Source organism: Chiloscyllium plagiosum, unplaced genomic scaffold (genome assembly GCF_037043375.1).
Source record: "Chiloscyllium plagiosum isolate Xiang-an unplaced genomic scaffold, Cpla_swu_hap1 HiC_scaffold_12, whole genome shotgun sequence".
Lineage (NCBI taxonomy): Eukaryota > Metazoa > Chordata > Chondrichthyes > Orectolobiformes > Hemiscylliidae > Chiloscyllium > Chiloscyllium plagiosum.
In genome coordinates this window covers 57,344,822-57,363,543 of record NW_028270150.1, presented here as the reverse complement: position 1 = coordinate 57,363,543, position 18,722 = coordinate 57,344,822, and the positions used below count along the sequence as shown (strand labels likewise).

Sequence of the window (18,722 nt, the reverse complement as noted above, 5' to 3'; positions counted from 1 at the left end):
AGACCGGCCTCCCTATTTTGTATCCTTTGATATTGTGTTTTCACAAATCTGAGAGTGTCATGGGGATGTAACATAAGGGCCACACATACAGTGATTACGAGAGATGAAGATCCTTTGCTTCTTCAAAGGAAGTGTTCTTGCAGACTAACATGCCTCTGTGGGAGGTATATCAGGCTGAAGTAGTTATGAGTGTGAGTGGAAAGGATTGGATCACAAATGTGCAACCCAGGAATAGAACAAGACAGATTATCTGTGGAACAGCAGCTAACTATTATCAGTATTCCTACGAACATCTGAATATTTGAATAAGGATTAGGGTGGGCTTTCTTGCCCCTTGATCCAGCCCAGCCATTTGATACAATCATAGCAAATCTGATTGTGGCCTCAGCTCTACTTTCCTGTAACCGCTTTGGCTCCCTTAACAATGAGCAATCTATCTCACTTAGCTTTAAAAATATTCAACGGCCCAACTACCCCTGCTCTTTGGAGAAGAGAATTCCACAGAATAATCACTCTCTGATAGAAAGTAAAAATCCCTTTATCTCAATCTTAAATAGAAAACCACTTATTTTAAACTTTGTTCCTTAGTTTTATTGTTTCCTGTTACAAATAAATGTCCTTTCAATATCCATCCTGTCAAGTCCCTCTGGATATTATGTGTTTCAGAAGGATCACATGCTTCTAAACTATACTGCATGCAGGCCCACCCTATCCAACCTTTCCTCATAAAAGAACACCCACCCCCCATCCCAGAAAGCACCTTCTTTGAACTATTTATTAAGTATTTACATCCTTTCTTAAGTTATACACCATACTCCTGATATGCACTTCCCAAAATTCTGTACGACTGGACTAGAACCTCACTATTTTCACATCCTATTCCACTTTTTTTTAATAGAGCCCCTACAGTGTGGAAGCAGGCCCTTCAGCCCAATGAGTCTACACTGACCGTCCAAAGAGGGACCTACCCAGACCCATTCCCTTATATTCACCCCTGACTAATGCACCTAACCTAGGCATCCCTGGACATTATGGGCAATTTAGCATGGCCAATTCACCTGACCTGCACATCTTTGGATTGTGGGAGGAACCAGAGCAGGAAACCCATGCAGACATGGGGAAAATGCACAAACTTCACACAGACAGTCACCCAGGGGTGGAATCGCCAGGTCCCTGGCGCTGTGAGGCAGCAGTGCTTACCACTGAGCCATCGTGCCACCCTTGTATTAAAGCCTGATATTCCAGTTCCAAAGAAGAGTCATATTGAACTGAAAACTTGAATTCACTCTGCACATGCTGCCAGACCTGCTGAGTTTCTCTAGCATTTGCTGGGCTTTTCCGCCATCTGTAAAATTTTGCTTTTATTTTTGCCACCATTTCACTTGCCATCCTAATCATTTGCAAAACCTGCATGCTAGCATTTTATTACTAGGACACCCAGTTCTCTCTGCACTGGAGAGGTCTATAATCCCTTTACCATTTAAATATTATACTGCTTTTCTCTTCTGGCAAAGTGGACAGGTCACATTTAACTGCACTGTTCTCCATCTCCAAATTTTACTGCTTCACTAAAAGTTTGACCTCTTCACACTCTACTCTCTCACATATTCAGATAAATGCGAGGTGCTGCATTTTGGGAAAGCAAATCTTAGCAGGACTTATACACTTAATGGTAAGGTCCGAGGGAGTGGTGCTGAACAAAGAGACCTTGGAGTGCAGGTTCATAGTTACTTGAAAGTGGAGTCGCAGGTAGATAGGATAGTGAAGAAGACTTTTGGTATGTTTTCCTTTATTGGTCAGAGTATTGAGTACAGGAGTTGGGAGGTCATGTTGCGGCTGTACAGGACATTGGTTAGGCCACTGTTGGAATATTCCATGCAATTCTGGTCTCCTTCCTATTGGAAAGATGTTGCAAAACTTGAAAGGGTTCAGAAAATATTTACAAGGTTGGAGGATTTGAGCTATAGGGAGAGGCTGAACAGGCTGGGGCTGTTTTCCCTGGAGCGTCAGAGGCTGAAAGGTGACCTTAGAGGTTTACAAAATTATTAGGGGCATGTATAGGGTAAATAGGCAAAGTCTTTTCCCTGGGGTCAGGGAGTCCAGAACTAGAGAGTATAGGTTTAAGGTGAGAGGGGAAAGATATAAAAGAGACCTAAGGGGCAACCTTTTCACGCAAGGATAGTCCTAGGGCGGAATATGAGGTGTTCTTCCTCCAGCCGTCCGGTGGTAAGGATTTGGTGATGGAGGATGCCCAGGACCTGCATGTCCTCGGCTGAGAGGGAGGGGGTGTTGACGTGTTCAGCCACGGGGCGGTGGGTTTGTTTGGTGCGGGTGTCCCAGAGATGTTCTCTGAAAACATCCGCAAGTTGGCGCCCTGTCTCCCCAATTAGATTAGATTAGATTAGATTAGATTACCTTACATTACATTTTGCAAACAGGCCCTTCGGCCCAACAAGTCCACACTGACCCGCCGAAGTGCAACCCACTCATACCCTACATTTACCCCTTACCTAACACTACGGGCAATTTAGAATGGCCAATTCACCTGACCTGCACATCTTTGGACTGTGGGGGGAAACCGGAGCACCCGGAGGAAACCCACGCAGACACGGGGAGAACGTGCAAACTCCACACAGTCAGTCGCCTGAAGTGGGAATTGAACCCGGGTCTCCGGCGCTGTGAGACAGCAGTGCTAACCACTGTGCCACCGTGCCGCCCACGCCAGTGTAGAGGAGACCACATTGTGTGCAACAGATACAGTAGATGACATTGGTGGAGGTACAGGTAAATTTCAGTCGGATGTGGAAAGATCCTTGGGGGCCTTGGATAGCGGGGAGCAGGGAGGTGCGGGCGTGGGTCTTGAACTTCCTGCAGTGGCAGAGGAATGTGCCAGAAGTGGAATGTGAGCTGGTGAAGTTGTGGATCTGACAAGGGAGTCACAGATGGAACGCTGATAGGGTGGGGAGGAAATATATCTCTGGTGGTCGAGTCCATTTGTAGATGACGGAAGTGGCAGAGGTGTATACAGAGGTTGGTGGGTGGAAGGTGAGGACTGGTGGAGGGGCTTTCTGTCCTTGATGCAGTTGGAGGGATGAAGTTTGAGGGTGGAGGTGCGGAAAGTGGAGGAGATGCACTGGAGGGCATTGTCGACCATGTGTGAGGCGAAATTGCAATCTTTTAAGAAGGAGGCCATCTGGGATTTTCTAAGGTGGAATTGATTATCCTGGGAACAGATGTGGCAGAGGCGGAGGAATTGGGAATAAGGAGTGGTGTTTTTACAGGAGGTGGGGTGGGAGGAGATGTATCTAGGTAGCTGTGGGATCAGTGGGCTTGTAGTAGATGTATGTGGTTAGTTGGTCGCCAGAAACAGTGATGAACGGGTCCAGGAAGCGGGGATGGGGGGTGGATCTGAGATGGTCCATGTGAATTTGAGGTTGGGGTGAAAGGTGTTAATGAAGTTAATGGACTGTTCAACCTCCTTGTGGGAGCATGATGTAGTGCCAATACAGTCATTGAAGTAGTAGAGGAACAGGTGGGGGTTGGTGCTGGTGTAGCTACGGAAGCAAGTCTGTTTCATGTACCTGACAAAGAGACAGGCATAGCTGGGTCCCATGCAGGTGCTCGTGGCTACCCGTTTGGTTTGGAGGAAATGTGAGGATTAGAAGGAGAAATTGTTAAAGGAGAGGACCAGTTCAGCCAGGTGGATGAGGATATCAGTGGAAGGGTACTGATTGGGATGGTGCGAGAGGAAGAAACAGAGGGCTTAGAGGCCTTCGTCATGTTGGATGGATGTGTACAGGGACTGGATGCCCATGGTGAAGATGAGGCATTGACGGCAGGGGAAACAAAGATCTTGTAGGAGGTGAAGAGCGTGTGTGGTATCCTGAACGTAATTGGGGAGTTCCTGCACTTAGGGGGACAGGATAGTGTCAGGGCATATGATTAGCTAACTAATAGAGGAGACTGAGTCGGGATAAGGGGGGCATTTTCAGGGTGGCAACCTGTCACTAGTGGAGTGCCACAGGGATCCATGCTGAGCCAGTTATTTACAATATATATTGATGACTTAGATTACTAAAGTGTCTGTACTATATCCAAGTTAGGAGTGACCAAAAATATGTGAGAAGGCAAGTGGTGAGGATGACAAAAAGTGACTAAAGAAGGATATAGACAGGTTAAGTGAGTGAGTTAAAACTTAGCAGATGGAATTTAATGTGGGAAAATATGAGGTTATGCACTTTGGAAAGAAGAATAGATGAGCTGAATGTTAGTTAAATAGAGAAAGACTGCAGAAAGCTACAGACCAAAGGAAATTGTAAATCTGTGCATAAATCTCAAAGCTAGCAGATAGGTTTAGTAGGAGAAGGTAAAGGAAATGGAGTATAAAAAATAAAGAGGTTTTGCTACAACTATACACGGCAAAAATCAGATGACAGCTGAAATACTGTGAACAGCTTTGTGTACCATAATGATGGAGGGGTGTACTGCCATTAGAGGCAGTACAGAGAAAGTTCACTAGGCAATTCTTGGGTATGCAAATGCTTTCTTATGAGAAAAGGTTAAGCAAATTGGGCCTGTAATTATTCGAGTTTAAAAGAATGAGATGTTCCCTTTTTAAAATTTACAAGATTTTCAGGGAATTTGACAGATTGGATGCAGAAAGATTGTTTCTCACTGTGGGAGAATTTAGGACTAATGGGTATTACCTCTGAATAAAACAGAGATAAGAACTTTCTTTTCTCAGAAGGTTGTGAATCTATGGAATTCTTTATCCCAGAGGGCTATTAAGGCTGGGTCATTAAATGTATTCAAGGTTGAGATAGACAGATTTTTAATAAGCAAGGAAATTATAGGGTAAAGTCAGGAAACTGGAGTTGACAGGATTATTAGATCATAGATGATCTCATTGAATGGCAGAGTAGATTGGAGGGGCTGAAAGGCCTCAGCTCACATGTCTTATGGTCTTACAGTTCTAATTAACATAGGTGGTCCTGCTTGAGGAAATTATTATGAAAGAAAAAGTTTTGCAGGCAGACAATACACACTCAGAGAAACAGTGAAATCTGAAGTGACAGCCAGAAATTAGAGAATCATTTGTGCACAATTACTACATGAACAGAGCAAAGTAATTTAAGTCTAAGTCAGTCTTGTGCATAGTAAGGAGCAATGAGAAACTTTTTTTTAATGAATGGCATCTAAATGCCTATGAAAATAAGTTGAAACTGACTTGGGGAATTCAGTTGACTAAGTAGTGTGGGCTGTGCGCCATGAATGTATGAATGGTAGTCCAATCAGCAGCAGTCAACCACATCGACTGAATGGTCCTTGATACTCAGGGTTACAATTTTCCATGCAATCATTAAGTCAATCCCAAATAATTGTTTTAAGAATTTTCCTCACCATCGAAGATAAACTGACTGATCTATAATTGATTTGGAGGTGCCGGTGTTGGACTGGGGTGTACAACGTTAAAAATCACATAACACCAAGTTAAAGTCCAACAGATTTAATAGGAAGCACTAACTTTCGGAGTGCCGCTCCTTCATCAGGTGGTGTTGTGTGATTTTTAAAGATCTATCATTGCTGAGCTTATTCTTCCAACATTTTTTAAACAAGGGTGTTACATTTGTAATTGTCCAGTTCTCTGGAACCACTCCTGACTCTTACAAAGGTTGAAAATAAGTCCCACTCCCTCTAATTTTTCCATTCTCACCTCGGTCACATCCATTGCCTCCACTTGTAAACATAGGGCTTCTCAGAAATGAAATATAAATCCAGGGGTTCACTGTATGTGTGTGAATGCACAGAGTATGATTTATAATATTGGGGAAATACAGATGCTGATTGCTATGTAGAGTAATATTGTGGCTATAACAGAGATATGGCTCAAGGAAAAGTTGGATTGGGTATTAAATATTTTTGGTCACTGTGTGTTCCAAAAAAAAAAGGAAAAGAGAAAAGGAGGAGCAGCAGCGCTTTGAGTTAATGAGAGCATTGCCGTGCTCTAGAAAGAGAAGGTTCCAAGAGTGTTTAAGGATAGATACAATTTGGCTAGAAGTAAGAAAAAGAGTGTAATGACATTACTTAGTATATTCTACAGACTGCTAACTTTTGGAAAGGATCTAAAGAAACAAATCTGCAAGGAAATTAAAGAGAGGTACAAATATCATAGAGCATTTATAATGGGTTTGTTGAATTACCTGAATGTAGACTGGGACAGTGTTGCTGTGAAGAACAGCAAGGAGTAAGCATTCCCAAATTGTGTTCAGGAGAATATTCTATCACAATACATGTGCAGTGCTGCAGTAGGGCCAAGGGGATTTACAAGTGGAGGCAATGGATGTGACCGAGGTGAGAATGGAAATATTAGAGAGAGTGGGAATTATTTTCAATCTCCTCAAGAATGGTTCCAGAGAACTGGACAATTGCAAATGTAACACCCTTGTTTAAAATATATTGCAAGAATAAGCTCAGCAATTATAGATCGTTAAAAATCATACAACACTACCTGATGAAGGAGCAGTGCTCCGAAAGTTAGTGCTTCCAAATAAATCTGTTGGACTTTAACTTGGTGTTATGTGATTTTTAACTTTGTACACCCCAGTCCAACACCAGTACCTCCAAATCAATTATAGATCAGTCAGTTTATCTTCGATGGTGAGGAAAATTCTTAAAACAATTATTTGGGATTGACTTAATGATTGCATGGAAAATTGTAGCTTAATTAGGAAGAGCCAGCCAGATTTCTTATGTGAAAATCATGTTTAAATAATTTGCTAAAGTCTTTTCAAGAGGCACCAAGGAAGTTAATGAAAATGATGCTGTTAATGTGGTGTAAATGGACTTCTAAAAGGCTTTTGATACAGTGCAACACAGACTTGTGAGAAACGTTATAGTTCATAGAATGAATATGGATACAACATTGACTGAGGGAATAGGAAACAAAAACAAATAGTGAAGGGATACATTTTGAGCAAGGGGAAGCTTTGTAGCTGAGTTCCACAGGAATCACATTGGAAGGTGGCTGTGGTTGTTGAAGGTCAGTCATCTCAGCTCCAGGACATCTCTGCAAGAGTTGCTCGGTTTAGTGTTCAACCATCTTCTGCTGCTTCATCGATGACATTCCCTCCATCATAAGGGCAGAAGTGGGGATGTTTGCTGATGATTATACAATGTTCAGCGCCATTCACAACTCCTCAGATACTGAAGCAGTCCATGTTCAAATGCAACAAGATCTGGACAATATCCAGGCACATGCTGACAAGCGGCCAGATACCTCACCATTGACCACCATCCGGGCTCACTGGCCACCTTGCTGCAGATTGCCAGAATCCCAATCTGGTATCACACCGAGCCCCAAGCCTATTCCACGCTCCAGACCTTGAAGAAGCCACAGCGGTATTACACTTACCACCTCTTACCAAAGACCTATCTGGGCCCTCAGCCGCTGCCTCCATGACTGAACTGAAAAAACAAGCTAAAGCATTTTTAAAAAGCGAGAAAAGGAGAAAGAAAAGAGAATTGCTTGAAGTGGACAAGCCCTGCCACCATCTTGCAGAATTAAAACTAGTTAGACCTCAGCTGAAATACAGTGTGAAACTTTAGCTAATAAGCTTTAGGAAGGATGTGAAGATGTTGGAGCAAGCAAGGAAGAAATTCCTGGGATGAGGCACTTCGCTGTGTAGATAGTTTGGAAAAGTTGGGACTGTTTACCTTAGAAACAGAAAGGCTAAGAAAAGAACACAAAAACAAAGAACTGTGGATGCTGGAAATCAGAAGCAAAAACAGAAATTGCTGGAAAAAGGTCTGGCAGCATCTGTGGAGAAAAGCTAGAGTTAACGTTTCTAATCCAGTGACCCTGTTCAGAACTCCTAAAACTAAGAGATTTGATAAAAGGTTTCACAATCATGTGTGAGGCTGGACAAAGTAGATAGAGAGAAACTGTTCAAACTTAAGAAGGGATTGGAAATGAGAGTGCGAAGATCTAAGGTATTTGTAAAGGTAGCACAGACGATGTGACACTCACAGTGAATTGTTAGGGACTGAAACATACTGCCTGGAACTGTGGTAGAGGCAAGTTCAGTTGAGGCATTCAAGAGGCTACCAGATGAAGGTTTAAATAGAAACAATATTCAGGGAAGGGGCAAAAGGCCAAGAGAAAAGTATTTGTACTCTTTCGGAGAGTTAATGTAGACATGATAGACTGAAAGGCCTCCTTCTATGCATCTCAGTTCTATGATGCTGCAACCCCACAGTCTATCAATCTCACACACACTCCTACACCGCCACAGTCTATCAATCTCAAACGCACACTCCTACACCCCCACAATCTATCAATCTCAAACGCACACTCCTACACCCCCACAATCTATCAATCTCAAATACAGACTCCTACACCGCCACAGTGTATCAATCTCAAACACACACTCCTACACCCCCAGTCTATCAATCTCAAACACAGACTCCTACACCGCCACAGTCTATCAATCTCACAAACACACTCCTACACCGCCACAGTGTAGCAATCTCAAACACAGACTCCTACACCCCCTCAGTGTATCAATCTCAAACGCACACTCCTACACCGCCACAGTCTATCAATCTCAAATACACACTCCTACACCCCCACAGTGTATCAATCTCAAACACAGACTCCTACACCCCCACAGTCTATCAATCTCACAAACACACTCCTACACCCCCATAGTTTGTCAATCTCAAACGCACACTCCTACACCCCCACAGTCTATCAATCTCATACACAGACTCCTACACCGCAACAGTGTATCAATCTCAAACACACACTCCTACACCCTCACAGTCTATCAATCTCACAAACAGACTCCTACACCGCCACAGTCTATCAATCTCAAACGCACACTCCTACACCACCACAGTCTATCAATCTCAAATACACACCCCTACACCCCCACAGTCTATCAATCTCAAATACACACTCTCCTACACCCCCACAGTCTATCAATCTCAAATACACACTCCTACACCCCCACAGTCTATCAATCTCAAACACAGACTCCTACACCCCCACAGTGTATCAATCTCAAACACACACTCCTACCCCCCCACAGTGTATCAATCTCAATCACAGACTCCTACACCCCCACAGTCTATCAATCTCAAACACAGACTCCTACACCCCCACAGTCTATCAATCTCATATACAGACTCCTACACCCCCACAGTGTATCAATCTCAAACACACACTCCTACACCCCAACAATGTATCAATTTCAAACACACACTCCTATACCCCCACAGTTTATCAGTCTCAAACACACACTCCGACACACCTACAGTCTATCAACCTTACCTACAAACCATTCCCCTACATTGTGTCCATCTCACCCACATTTAATCCCCTACACTATCCATCTTTTGATCCCGCTCCGTGATTCAAAGATCTTTGCTGATTTGATTGTGATCTCCACCCAGCATTTCTATCTGACCCCAATTGCACTTGACTCTTGTTGCCCAGATGAAGCAGGATGTGGAAGCAGAATATCAGTTTCCATGTTAATGGTTTTTCTTTGTGTAATATTCAGCTGGCAGAGTATCCAATCTTAAATACATTAAAATGATTAAGTCTCAGCATGATTTCTGCTGCAGTAATATCCAACAGATGCTGTTTTCTCACTCCTGCTTAAATCAGCTGTTGGGGAAAATGAAAGATTGCAAGAGCCTGATACAGACAGGTGTGGCCAGAGAGGTGCATCATGAAGTTTGCGTCAGTACAGCATAGAAAGTTTAAATCCTTTGCTAGTGTTTGTCAGCTAAGACTGATAGTAAACAGAGTTCTCAAAACATTTCAAGTTGAGGATGAATGAGTACATAACAATGCTATCCAGATAATGTCACTGCTATTAACAATTTTACAGCCATTATGTTCAATTACTCATCAGGACATTCTGACAGACTTCCACTACAGGTATTGTTGGAAAATTTTAATAATGCAGATTTTCTTTAGCAACTGCTGATGTGCACACATCTCAAAGCCACTGATTGTTTACATAATGGTTGTTATCTATGTCCCAGCAATGCCTAGTGTGCTAATAGAATGATACAACTCAGTAGGAGGTCATTGTGTCTGTGCCAACTCCTTGGTAAAGCTATCCAATTAGTTCTACTCCTTTACTCTTTGACCATAGCCCTATCAATCCTTCCCTTTAAGTACTAATTCAATTTTCTTTTGAATATTATGGCTGATCCTGTTTCCACAGTCCTTGTAGGTAGTGCATTCCAGATCACAGCATCTCACTCTATTAAAAAAAACTCTCTTCATGTCATCCCTACTTCTTTTGCTGACCTTAAATTGGAATTGTCTGGTTACTAGTTCCTCTCCTGCTGGAAACATTTTTGCCCTACTTATTCATTCAAAACTGTTAATTATTTTGAGCACATTTATCAAATTTCCTGTTAACCTTCTCTCCAGAACAAGGTGAGCTTTTCTGTTTTCTCCAAATGATTGAATTGAGGAATAATCCCTGAAACTTGCTCTAAATTTTGTCTCCACCTTCTGCAAAGCCCCGAAATCCTCCCTAACATGTTGTTATCCAGAGTTGTACTTTAATTGAGGCCTGGTGTTATATTCGACTATCAGTAGGGTTCAGGGGAAATCTGTATGCTTAAGAAACAGATTTTTCACCTTGTCCTGTTAATATACAAACACATGTCAGAACAGCTGTGTCTGCTCCTACAGCAGCTTAAAAGAGACTTTTGTTTTTTACAGAGTGAGTTGTGGTGATCTTGAATGCACTGCCTGCAAATGTGTCATTTCTTTATATATATCATTTTCTAATTCTGTAGTGACAACATGTAATATAGAGACTGGTATATTAGATAATGATTCTGAAAGGATTAATGTTGAAGACTACATTAACTCCATCCAATGTGTTGATGTGATGCAGGTTTGAACGGGGATAAGGAATCTAGCTTAGGACCTTGTGGAGTGCAGACTTAGATATCTAAGTCTCCTCACAATCATAGTAACAGTGTTTAATGAACTAATGTATGCTGTATCTGTGGTATTTTTCCATAAAACCTTGGCTTGCACCTTGTGGTATGTAGTAGCATAAACCTATTAGACTTCTGTAAAAGTATCCTTCAATTTGAAGGAAACTTGTTCTTACCAAGTTGGATCTTTTATGTGATTCTACATCCGTATCAGCATGGTTATTTCTTAATTGTCTTTAAAGTGAACTAACAACCTACTCAGTTAAATAAAATCACTAACGCAGTTCACTCAGAAGACCCATCACTATTCGTCCAGAGCAAGGGGCAGTAGAATACGTTTCTTTTCAGCAACATCCACATCCCAAAAATGATTTTTTTTGCAAGAACAGAATAGTTGGCATAAATGTTTAGCTTAATTTTATGATGGATGCTTGCTTCGTTTTGGAAATAATTGGGACAGTATCTTTCTGCCAGCTCCACACAAAGCTATATTGGGAGAAAACAAAGCTCGGTGGCCGTACTTTCGATTAAGCACAAACAAGTAAAGTAATGCCCCATCACTCATGCAGCACTGTTTCTGACCTGTTGTCAATGAACCACTTAGATTCATTGATGGAACTAGAGTCAAGGGAGTTATTGGCCAAGCACAGCAATGAAGTTCAAAAACAGTGGTTAACAGAAGAGGCTAAGGGTGTCCACCTGTGAAATTGAAATAACCACAATAGCATGTTTCATTATAGCACTTTGACAACTGCTGCTAAACTGATCCAAAAGCCAAAGATTCACTTGAGCTGGTTTTCCCTATGAATATTTTTACAGAAACTTTTGTCCTTTCAGCTCCCTCTCTGATTGGGTTTCTGAGGAAAGATTGGGCATCCCAGAACAGTATTGGTCTGTCATGGCCGGAGCCTGAGCATCCAAATGGAGTCATTCTGGACTACGAGATAAAGTACTATGAAAAAGTAAGGATCCATTGAAAATATCACTGTACAGACTATTTAGTTCCTGACAAATTACACACAAAATTGACAATCTCACAATTAAGCCTTATGATGTATAGTTTTGTGCAATATTTTAAAAATGGATTGAAGTATTTGTTTCCCCATTAACATTCTAAGTGGTGACTACTAAAGGAAATTAACCTCAAAATAGCTGTGCCTGGTTTTCTGTTGATGTGATTGGCTGCCCAGTACAGGCTTTTGCCAATGATCAATTTAATAGTTAATCATAACATAAAGGTGCATTATTTTCCTGTTTTGTTTCTACTCTTAACCTTAACATTGTATCAGAAAGTAAAGTCTCACACACAATTATAAATCAGTTCATCTGTTTCTGTGGAGGAACAAGTTCACTGGAAAAGGAGATAAAAGATAAAATTACTAGCAGCATCAATTCCGAACTATCTTTCTTGCCTTGAGGATAAATAGTTGGCTATACCAAGCCTAGATATCTTCACAGTAGAGGAGACCTGGGAGTTATTAAAAGACAGTAATTTAATTGGAGAAGCCTGTGCAATTGTGCAAGTGATGCCATCCCTCAAAAGCACATTCATTAATGAATATTAAGGTTATACTTCTACAACTCCCTTGCATTTTTGAGTTAGATTTTAATTTGCTGTAAGGTGGAAGCAGCTAGTTTAACAGATACCAACTTCCAAATATATATCATCCAACTTAAAAGATCAGTAACTGGGAGGTTAATGTACATATCTAAAAAGCTGTGAAATTTGTTCATCATACATTGTCTACTTCCATTGTCCACCCACCTTAAACCCAAGGCAATCTAAAGGTTGACTGTTTATGTCCTAACTCGCATAATGTCTGATTTACTCATCACCCTTCTAGTCAGTAAGCTATATTAGCTCCCAGCTAAGCAATACCTTGTTTTAAAATTCTCGTCCTTGTTTCCAAATCAGTTAATGGCTTCACACCTTCCTAGGTCTGTAATCATGACCACCTCCAGAACCGTCTGCATCCTTGTAATTCTGGCAACTTGAGCATTGCTATTTTGAATCATTTCACCATTGATGGCTGTGCCTTCAACTGCCAAGGCTTTAAGCTCCACAGTTCCTGAAAAAATCTCGTTGCCTCCCCACCTCACTTTACACATCAAAGATGCTTCTTTAAACCTAGCTGTTTGATCAAGCTATTTTATCATCTGCCCAAATTTGTCAATTTTAGGATTTGCATCATATTTTTTATCCGATTGTTCCTGTGATACACTTTTGAACTTTTAATTCCTTAAATGGTGCTATATATATGGAAGTTGTTATACACATGCAAATCTAGGTCAGTTTAAAAAGCATTTTAAAAATTACATAGAATCACCATTTTGAACAAAAAAAACACTTCCTAAATGAATTCAGCAGACATTTTTAAAAATGTTATATGTGAAAAAGAAAGCTAGTATGGATAGAAACTGATCTGGGCATTTGGCAAGTAGGGCTCAGTTGTCTAGATGGCCAGTGTGTGTGGTTCCGAAAAACATCAGCAGCACCTATTTGGTTCCTGTTCTGGCTGAGACAAACTTGCGACCTTACCCCTTCCTCCATCCCTGAGAGTGGAAGACAATGGCAAGCCAGCAATGACTAAATCTGCAAGAAACCCGCTTGGGATGAAGCATCATCAGACATTAAGGACAGGAACAGGACTCTCAAGACATAACTGGCGAGGCATAGGGCCGTTCAAGTTAACTAAGAAAGGACCCAACAATTATCCTTTGTATCTTTAAAAAAACCACACACTGGGTTATACACTGCATGCACTTTAACGAGTGAATAGGGTAATGGCCTTAAGTTATTTATTGCCTTGTTTACCACAAGCACTGCAGCAGGTGATTCTCTGCGATGGTTTAAGTCAATAATGTATGTCACACTCTACTCATCATACTTTAAAGAACTACAATCTATTGAAAAAGAGAAGGCCAGTTATCCATTTCTTTAAACTAGATTTTATAGACCCTGCTAATCTTTATTTTTCCCTCAATACCATGAATGTGCAATTTCGTCTTACATTTCCATGTGGGACCAAACTTGACATGACGAGTTAAACACCTGCCTAAACAAAATATTACATTACATATTACCTGCCACAGTCATTATAAAACAGCATCTTATCTGACTTTGCATGAAAAACAGTTTGCAGAGTCAGCCAGTAAGAAAATAACTTATTAGGTATAGAACACAACCATTCAGAGTATATCACAGAGAGGTTTGCATTAGAAATAGTGTTGGTTATTCTAATTTATTCGAAGTTCATTTAGTCTGTTCATAACTCCTCTCCCTGGTCAATGGAAAACAAGAAAAGTCTTATGATATGAACTCAAACTCTGGAGAATTAAAAAAAAGATTGCTTCCCAAGATTATCAACTGAAATAACTCCACAGAGGCCAGTTACCCATCAGCAAGTCACTCTTTATTTCCACATGGAGAGTCCTTAATACTGATCAAGCTCCCTCAGGGCCTTCTCTCAGAATAGACAGGATGTCTGACACTTTTGTCCTTATCTGTCAACCGGGGCTCCCTGATTTGGGCTGGTAACATGGTCCAATCAGGGAACTCATGTTATATGAGGTCCACCTGGCTGACCTTGTTACAATCACCACACAAGATAGCATGCATATCATGTTCTCAAGTTCAGTAATAACTGATGAGCTGAAGTGTGCAGAACACCAGTGGGATAAAAACCATTCTGGGACTCAGGCCTCCCCTTAAAGCTAGCAACATCCATTACTTAGCCATGCCAAGGTCTTCTAAAATAAGACAGAGTAAACATTACAAAATTGAAAGATCAGCTACCTCTCACAGTATTCCAGCTGATGGTATACTCCGTCATAAAGAAGGGAAAATTAACTTATCCACTGGCACTTTGTGGTAAGAATAGTTAGATGAAAAAACCCAGTGATCCCATTTTGTATGCGTGGCATTTTTCTTAAACCTCAGTGCAGCTGACAGGATACATTCAGATTGCAACAGCCCGACTCAGGTTCTGAGATATTCTCTCAGAATCTTTGACACTAATTACAGAGGAGCGAAATCAAAGTTGTAATTTAATCTTAAACTTTAACTGGTGTTGGAGATTTGAGATTGACTTCCAATGTCATTGTTCATTTCGAACTGCTTACTATTTTATAATGAGAGAAATTTGGAATTTCTGTTGAAAGTCCACACTGGACAATCAAAATGATTTATGCATGTATACTTACTTACACAATGTTACAACATTTCTGTGACAAAACACTGACTTGCATAAATCCTGTTCTAGCAAGGTTGAAAATCAACCATGATTTTCTTGAATCGTGGAAAAGCCTCAAGGAGATTGATGGCCTATTCATATTCCAATTTCTTGACGCTCGATGGCCATTTTTTGAAAGGGCCTTTTTGTGAAACACGATACTGCATTCTCTCACTAAACCACCTAAAAAAAACTGTTCTTTAGGTATACTATTTTATCCAGATTATGACTATCCAAATTCAATACCCATTAAATAAGCTAACTGTTTCTGATAAAAATATTTATGTTAGTATCTGGACTGTGTAATGGATTTGACCAACATTCCAACATTTGTGTAATTTGAATTTGAATCCACTTCACAGACAAGAGCAATACTTTTTGCCTATGATAAACATGGAAATTCAAAACTTTTTTTTATCAAAATTGCCAATTTACCTAGAAATATATCTAAGATCCAAGCAATTTAACATTAAACCCAACTCACTAAATTGACACTATTACTAAGAAATGACCCGACGATAGGAAGCTTTTGCATCGAAATGTAGAAACATTTCTCTCCATAATCATTGATCCCATTTACCTCTAGTGCTGCACCTAGCTGCCTCTTGAATACATTCAATGTTTTGGTATCACCTCATTCCTGTGGAAATGAATTCCACAGGCCTACCACTCTTTGGGTGAAGAAATGTCTCCTCATCTCTGCCCTAAATGGTCCACCCCAAATTCTCAGACTCTGGGGTGGATGCAGCCACCATCAGGAATATCCTCCCTGCATCTACCCTGTCTAGTCCTGTAAGAAGTCTCTATGAGATCCACCCCCCCCCCCCCCCCCCCCCCCCCACCCCTCCCAACTCATACAGTATGAGTCAGGCCCTTTGGCCCAAACTGGTCCATGCTGATAAAAATGTCCATCTATGCTAACCCTATTTCCTGCACTTGGCCTATATCCAAATGCCTTTTAAATGTTGTTAATGTACCCACCTCAACTATTTCCACTGGCAACTCATTTCATATGCATATCACCCTCTACGTAAAAACTTTGCCCCTTAGGTTCCCTTTTATTCTTTTCTTTCTAACCTTAAACTGATGACCTTTAGTCCCTGATTCCCTAACCCTGGGAAAAAGACTGAGTGCATTCATGCTTTTCATGACACCTGTATAATGTCCTCCCTCAGCCTCCTAGTCTCGAAAGAAAAATGTCCTAGCTTGTCAAACCCCTCACTATAACTCAGACCATTGAGTGCAGACAACATCCTTGTAAATTTCTTCTGCACTCTTTCCAGTTTAATAACATCCTTCCTATAGCAGGTGACCTAACCTGGACACAATACTCCCAAGTGCAGCCCCACCAATGTCCTGCACAATTGCAACTTAATTTCCCAACTTCTATACTCATTGCCCTGACTGATGAGGGCAAGTGTGCCAAAAGCCTTTTTCACTGCCCTGTCTACCTGTAACTCCACTTTCAGAGAACTATGAACCTGAACTTCAAGATCCCTCTGTTTCACTATACTTCTTAAGGCCCTACCATGAAACTCCTACCTTGATTTGACTTTCCTCTCATCTGAACTCCAGCAAAAACAATCCCAACCTAGTCAATCTTTCTTCAGATGTCAGTTCCGCCATCCTGGTAATCAGGCTGGTAAACCTTTGCAACACTCCCTCGAGAGCAAGGGCATCCTCCTTCAGGAAAGGAGACCAAAACTGCACACAATATTCTAGGTATGGCCTCACCAAGGCTCTGTATAACTGCAGTAGCACATCCCTGCTCCTGTACTCGAAACCTCTCGCAATGAAGGCCAACATACTATTTGCCTTCTTTACTACCTGCTGCACCTGCATGTTCACCTTCAGCGACTGATGCAGAAGGATGCCCAGGTCCCACTGCACACTACCCTCTTCCAGTTTAAAGCCATGCAAGTAGTAATCTGCCTTCTTGGTTTTACTTCCAAAGTGAATAACCTCACATTTATGCAAATTATACCGCATCTGCCATTGATTTGTTCACTCACCCAACCTGTCCAGATCATGCTGAAGGATCTCTGCATCCTCGTCACAGTTCACCCTTCCACCCAACCTGGTGTCATCTGCAAACTTTGAGATGTTATGTTTTGTTCTGTCATCCAAATTATTAATATATATTATGAATAGCTGGGGTCCCAGCACCGATCCCTTGGGACCCCCTAGTTAGTGCCTGCCAATTTGAAAAGGACCCATTAATTCTCACTCTTTGTTTTCTCTCTGCCAACTTATTTTCTATCCATCTCAATACACTCTTCCCTCCTCCACCCCAATTCCATGTGCTTTTAATCTTGCACAATGATCTCTTATGCACAACCTTTCTGGGGCTTTTTGAGATGCAATGGAAAAAACACTTACTACACATCACACACACACAATGTTGTCAAATAACTTTTTACAACATTTTACTCAACTTGGCACAAAGATAACACTTTCCCTTAGTGTTGAAAACATACAGAAGTTGCTTCATATATGTTCTGTGTTATAACAGGCAAGTGATATCTACTGCCCACTGAAAAACAATTTGGTCTGTTTTCCCCTGTGCTAACATCCCTGATTTCAAGAAACAGTCAATGCATTCAAATACACGTCCAAAACGAATACCAATTTGTTTACATTTCTGTGGAGTACGCATAGGTGAGGAAGACATTTTGGACTTGTGCAGCCATTTAATCCACAGCAGGTTTCATTTTGATCTTCAAATAATTTATCCTTAATTTCATGCAGGAACACGAACAACTCAGCTACTCCTCTACAAGGTCCAAATCTTCCAGTGTAATCATTAATGGACTGAAGCATGCTACGAAATATGTATTTCAGATCCGTGCTCGGACTGCGGCTGGATATGGCAGTTACAGTCAGAAGTTTGAGTTTGAAACCGGAGATGAATGTAGGTCTATCTGGATTGTTACCCACAACGTTTCCTTATGTATTCTTTAGCATTTAGACATGTTGTTGCTGACTTGTTTTGCTCTTCTTTTTAATGTACCGATATTTGTTTTACAATCCATAAATTTGCTAAAAATGTAACAAAACTTTATTGGTTCTTTTCAAGGTAATTTATCCCATAATGTGTGACGATGTTACATTCTTAACAGATTACTTCAAAACCTATACAGCACCTGCAGATAACAATCATTAGATTGGTGTCAAATAATAACAGCTAAAGTTTTGTTTTCATCCCAGAATTCTATATAAAAGTTTCACATTTTCTTCTATTAATCTTTTGCTGCATAATGTACCTCTAGATTCATGTAAAGTAAAACTGACACAAACTAATAGTAAAGCTCACAGTCATTATTCACAGTACCATTTGGCACTTCCACCAGTTTTTTTTTTATGTTAACTTGAATTACCTTCATTTACGAGGCTGGTCTCCAGAGAAAATATTACTCCTTGATCAATACATTTACGTTCCAGTAAAAATGGAAAAGTGCTTGACAAATGTATTTAATTCCTGATTATCTCTCTCTTAAGACTTGTTACAGAATTTCGCTA

General features: G+C 40.9%; 1 protein-coding gene across 5 annotated transcripts in view; it reads left to right on the top strand.

The window, feature by feature from the left end:
- Nucleotides 1-18,722, top strand: part of epha6 (eph receptor A6) — a 687,522-nt gene that overhangs the window by 541,171 nt on the left and 127,629 nt on the right. For 3 of the 5 annotated variants that reach the window (XM_043700795.2, XM_087992857.1, XM_087992856.1), the window contains 2 exons: nt 11,809-11,933; nt 17,952-18,114. The exons of 1 other annotated variant lie outside the window; for it this stretch is intronic. In XM_043700795.2, coding sequence (XP_043556730.1) covers nt 11,809-11,933; nt 17,952-18,114 — 288 coding nt within the window. The remainder of the gene's footprint in view (nt 1-11,808; nt 11,934-17,951; nt 18,115-18,722) is intronic. One more of the 5 variants, XM_087992855.1, reaches the window with a different exon arrangement.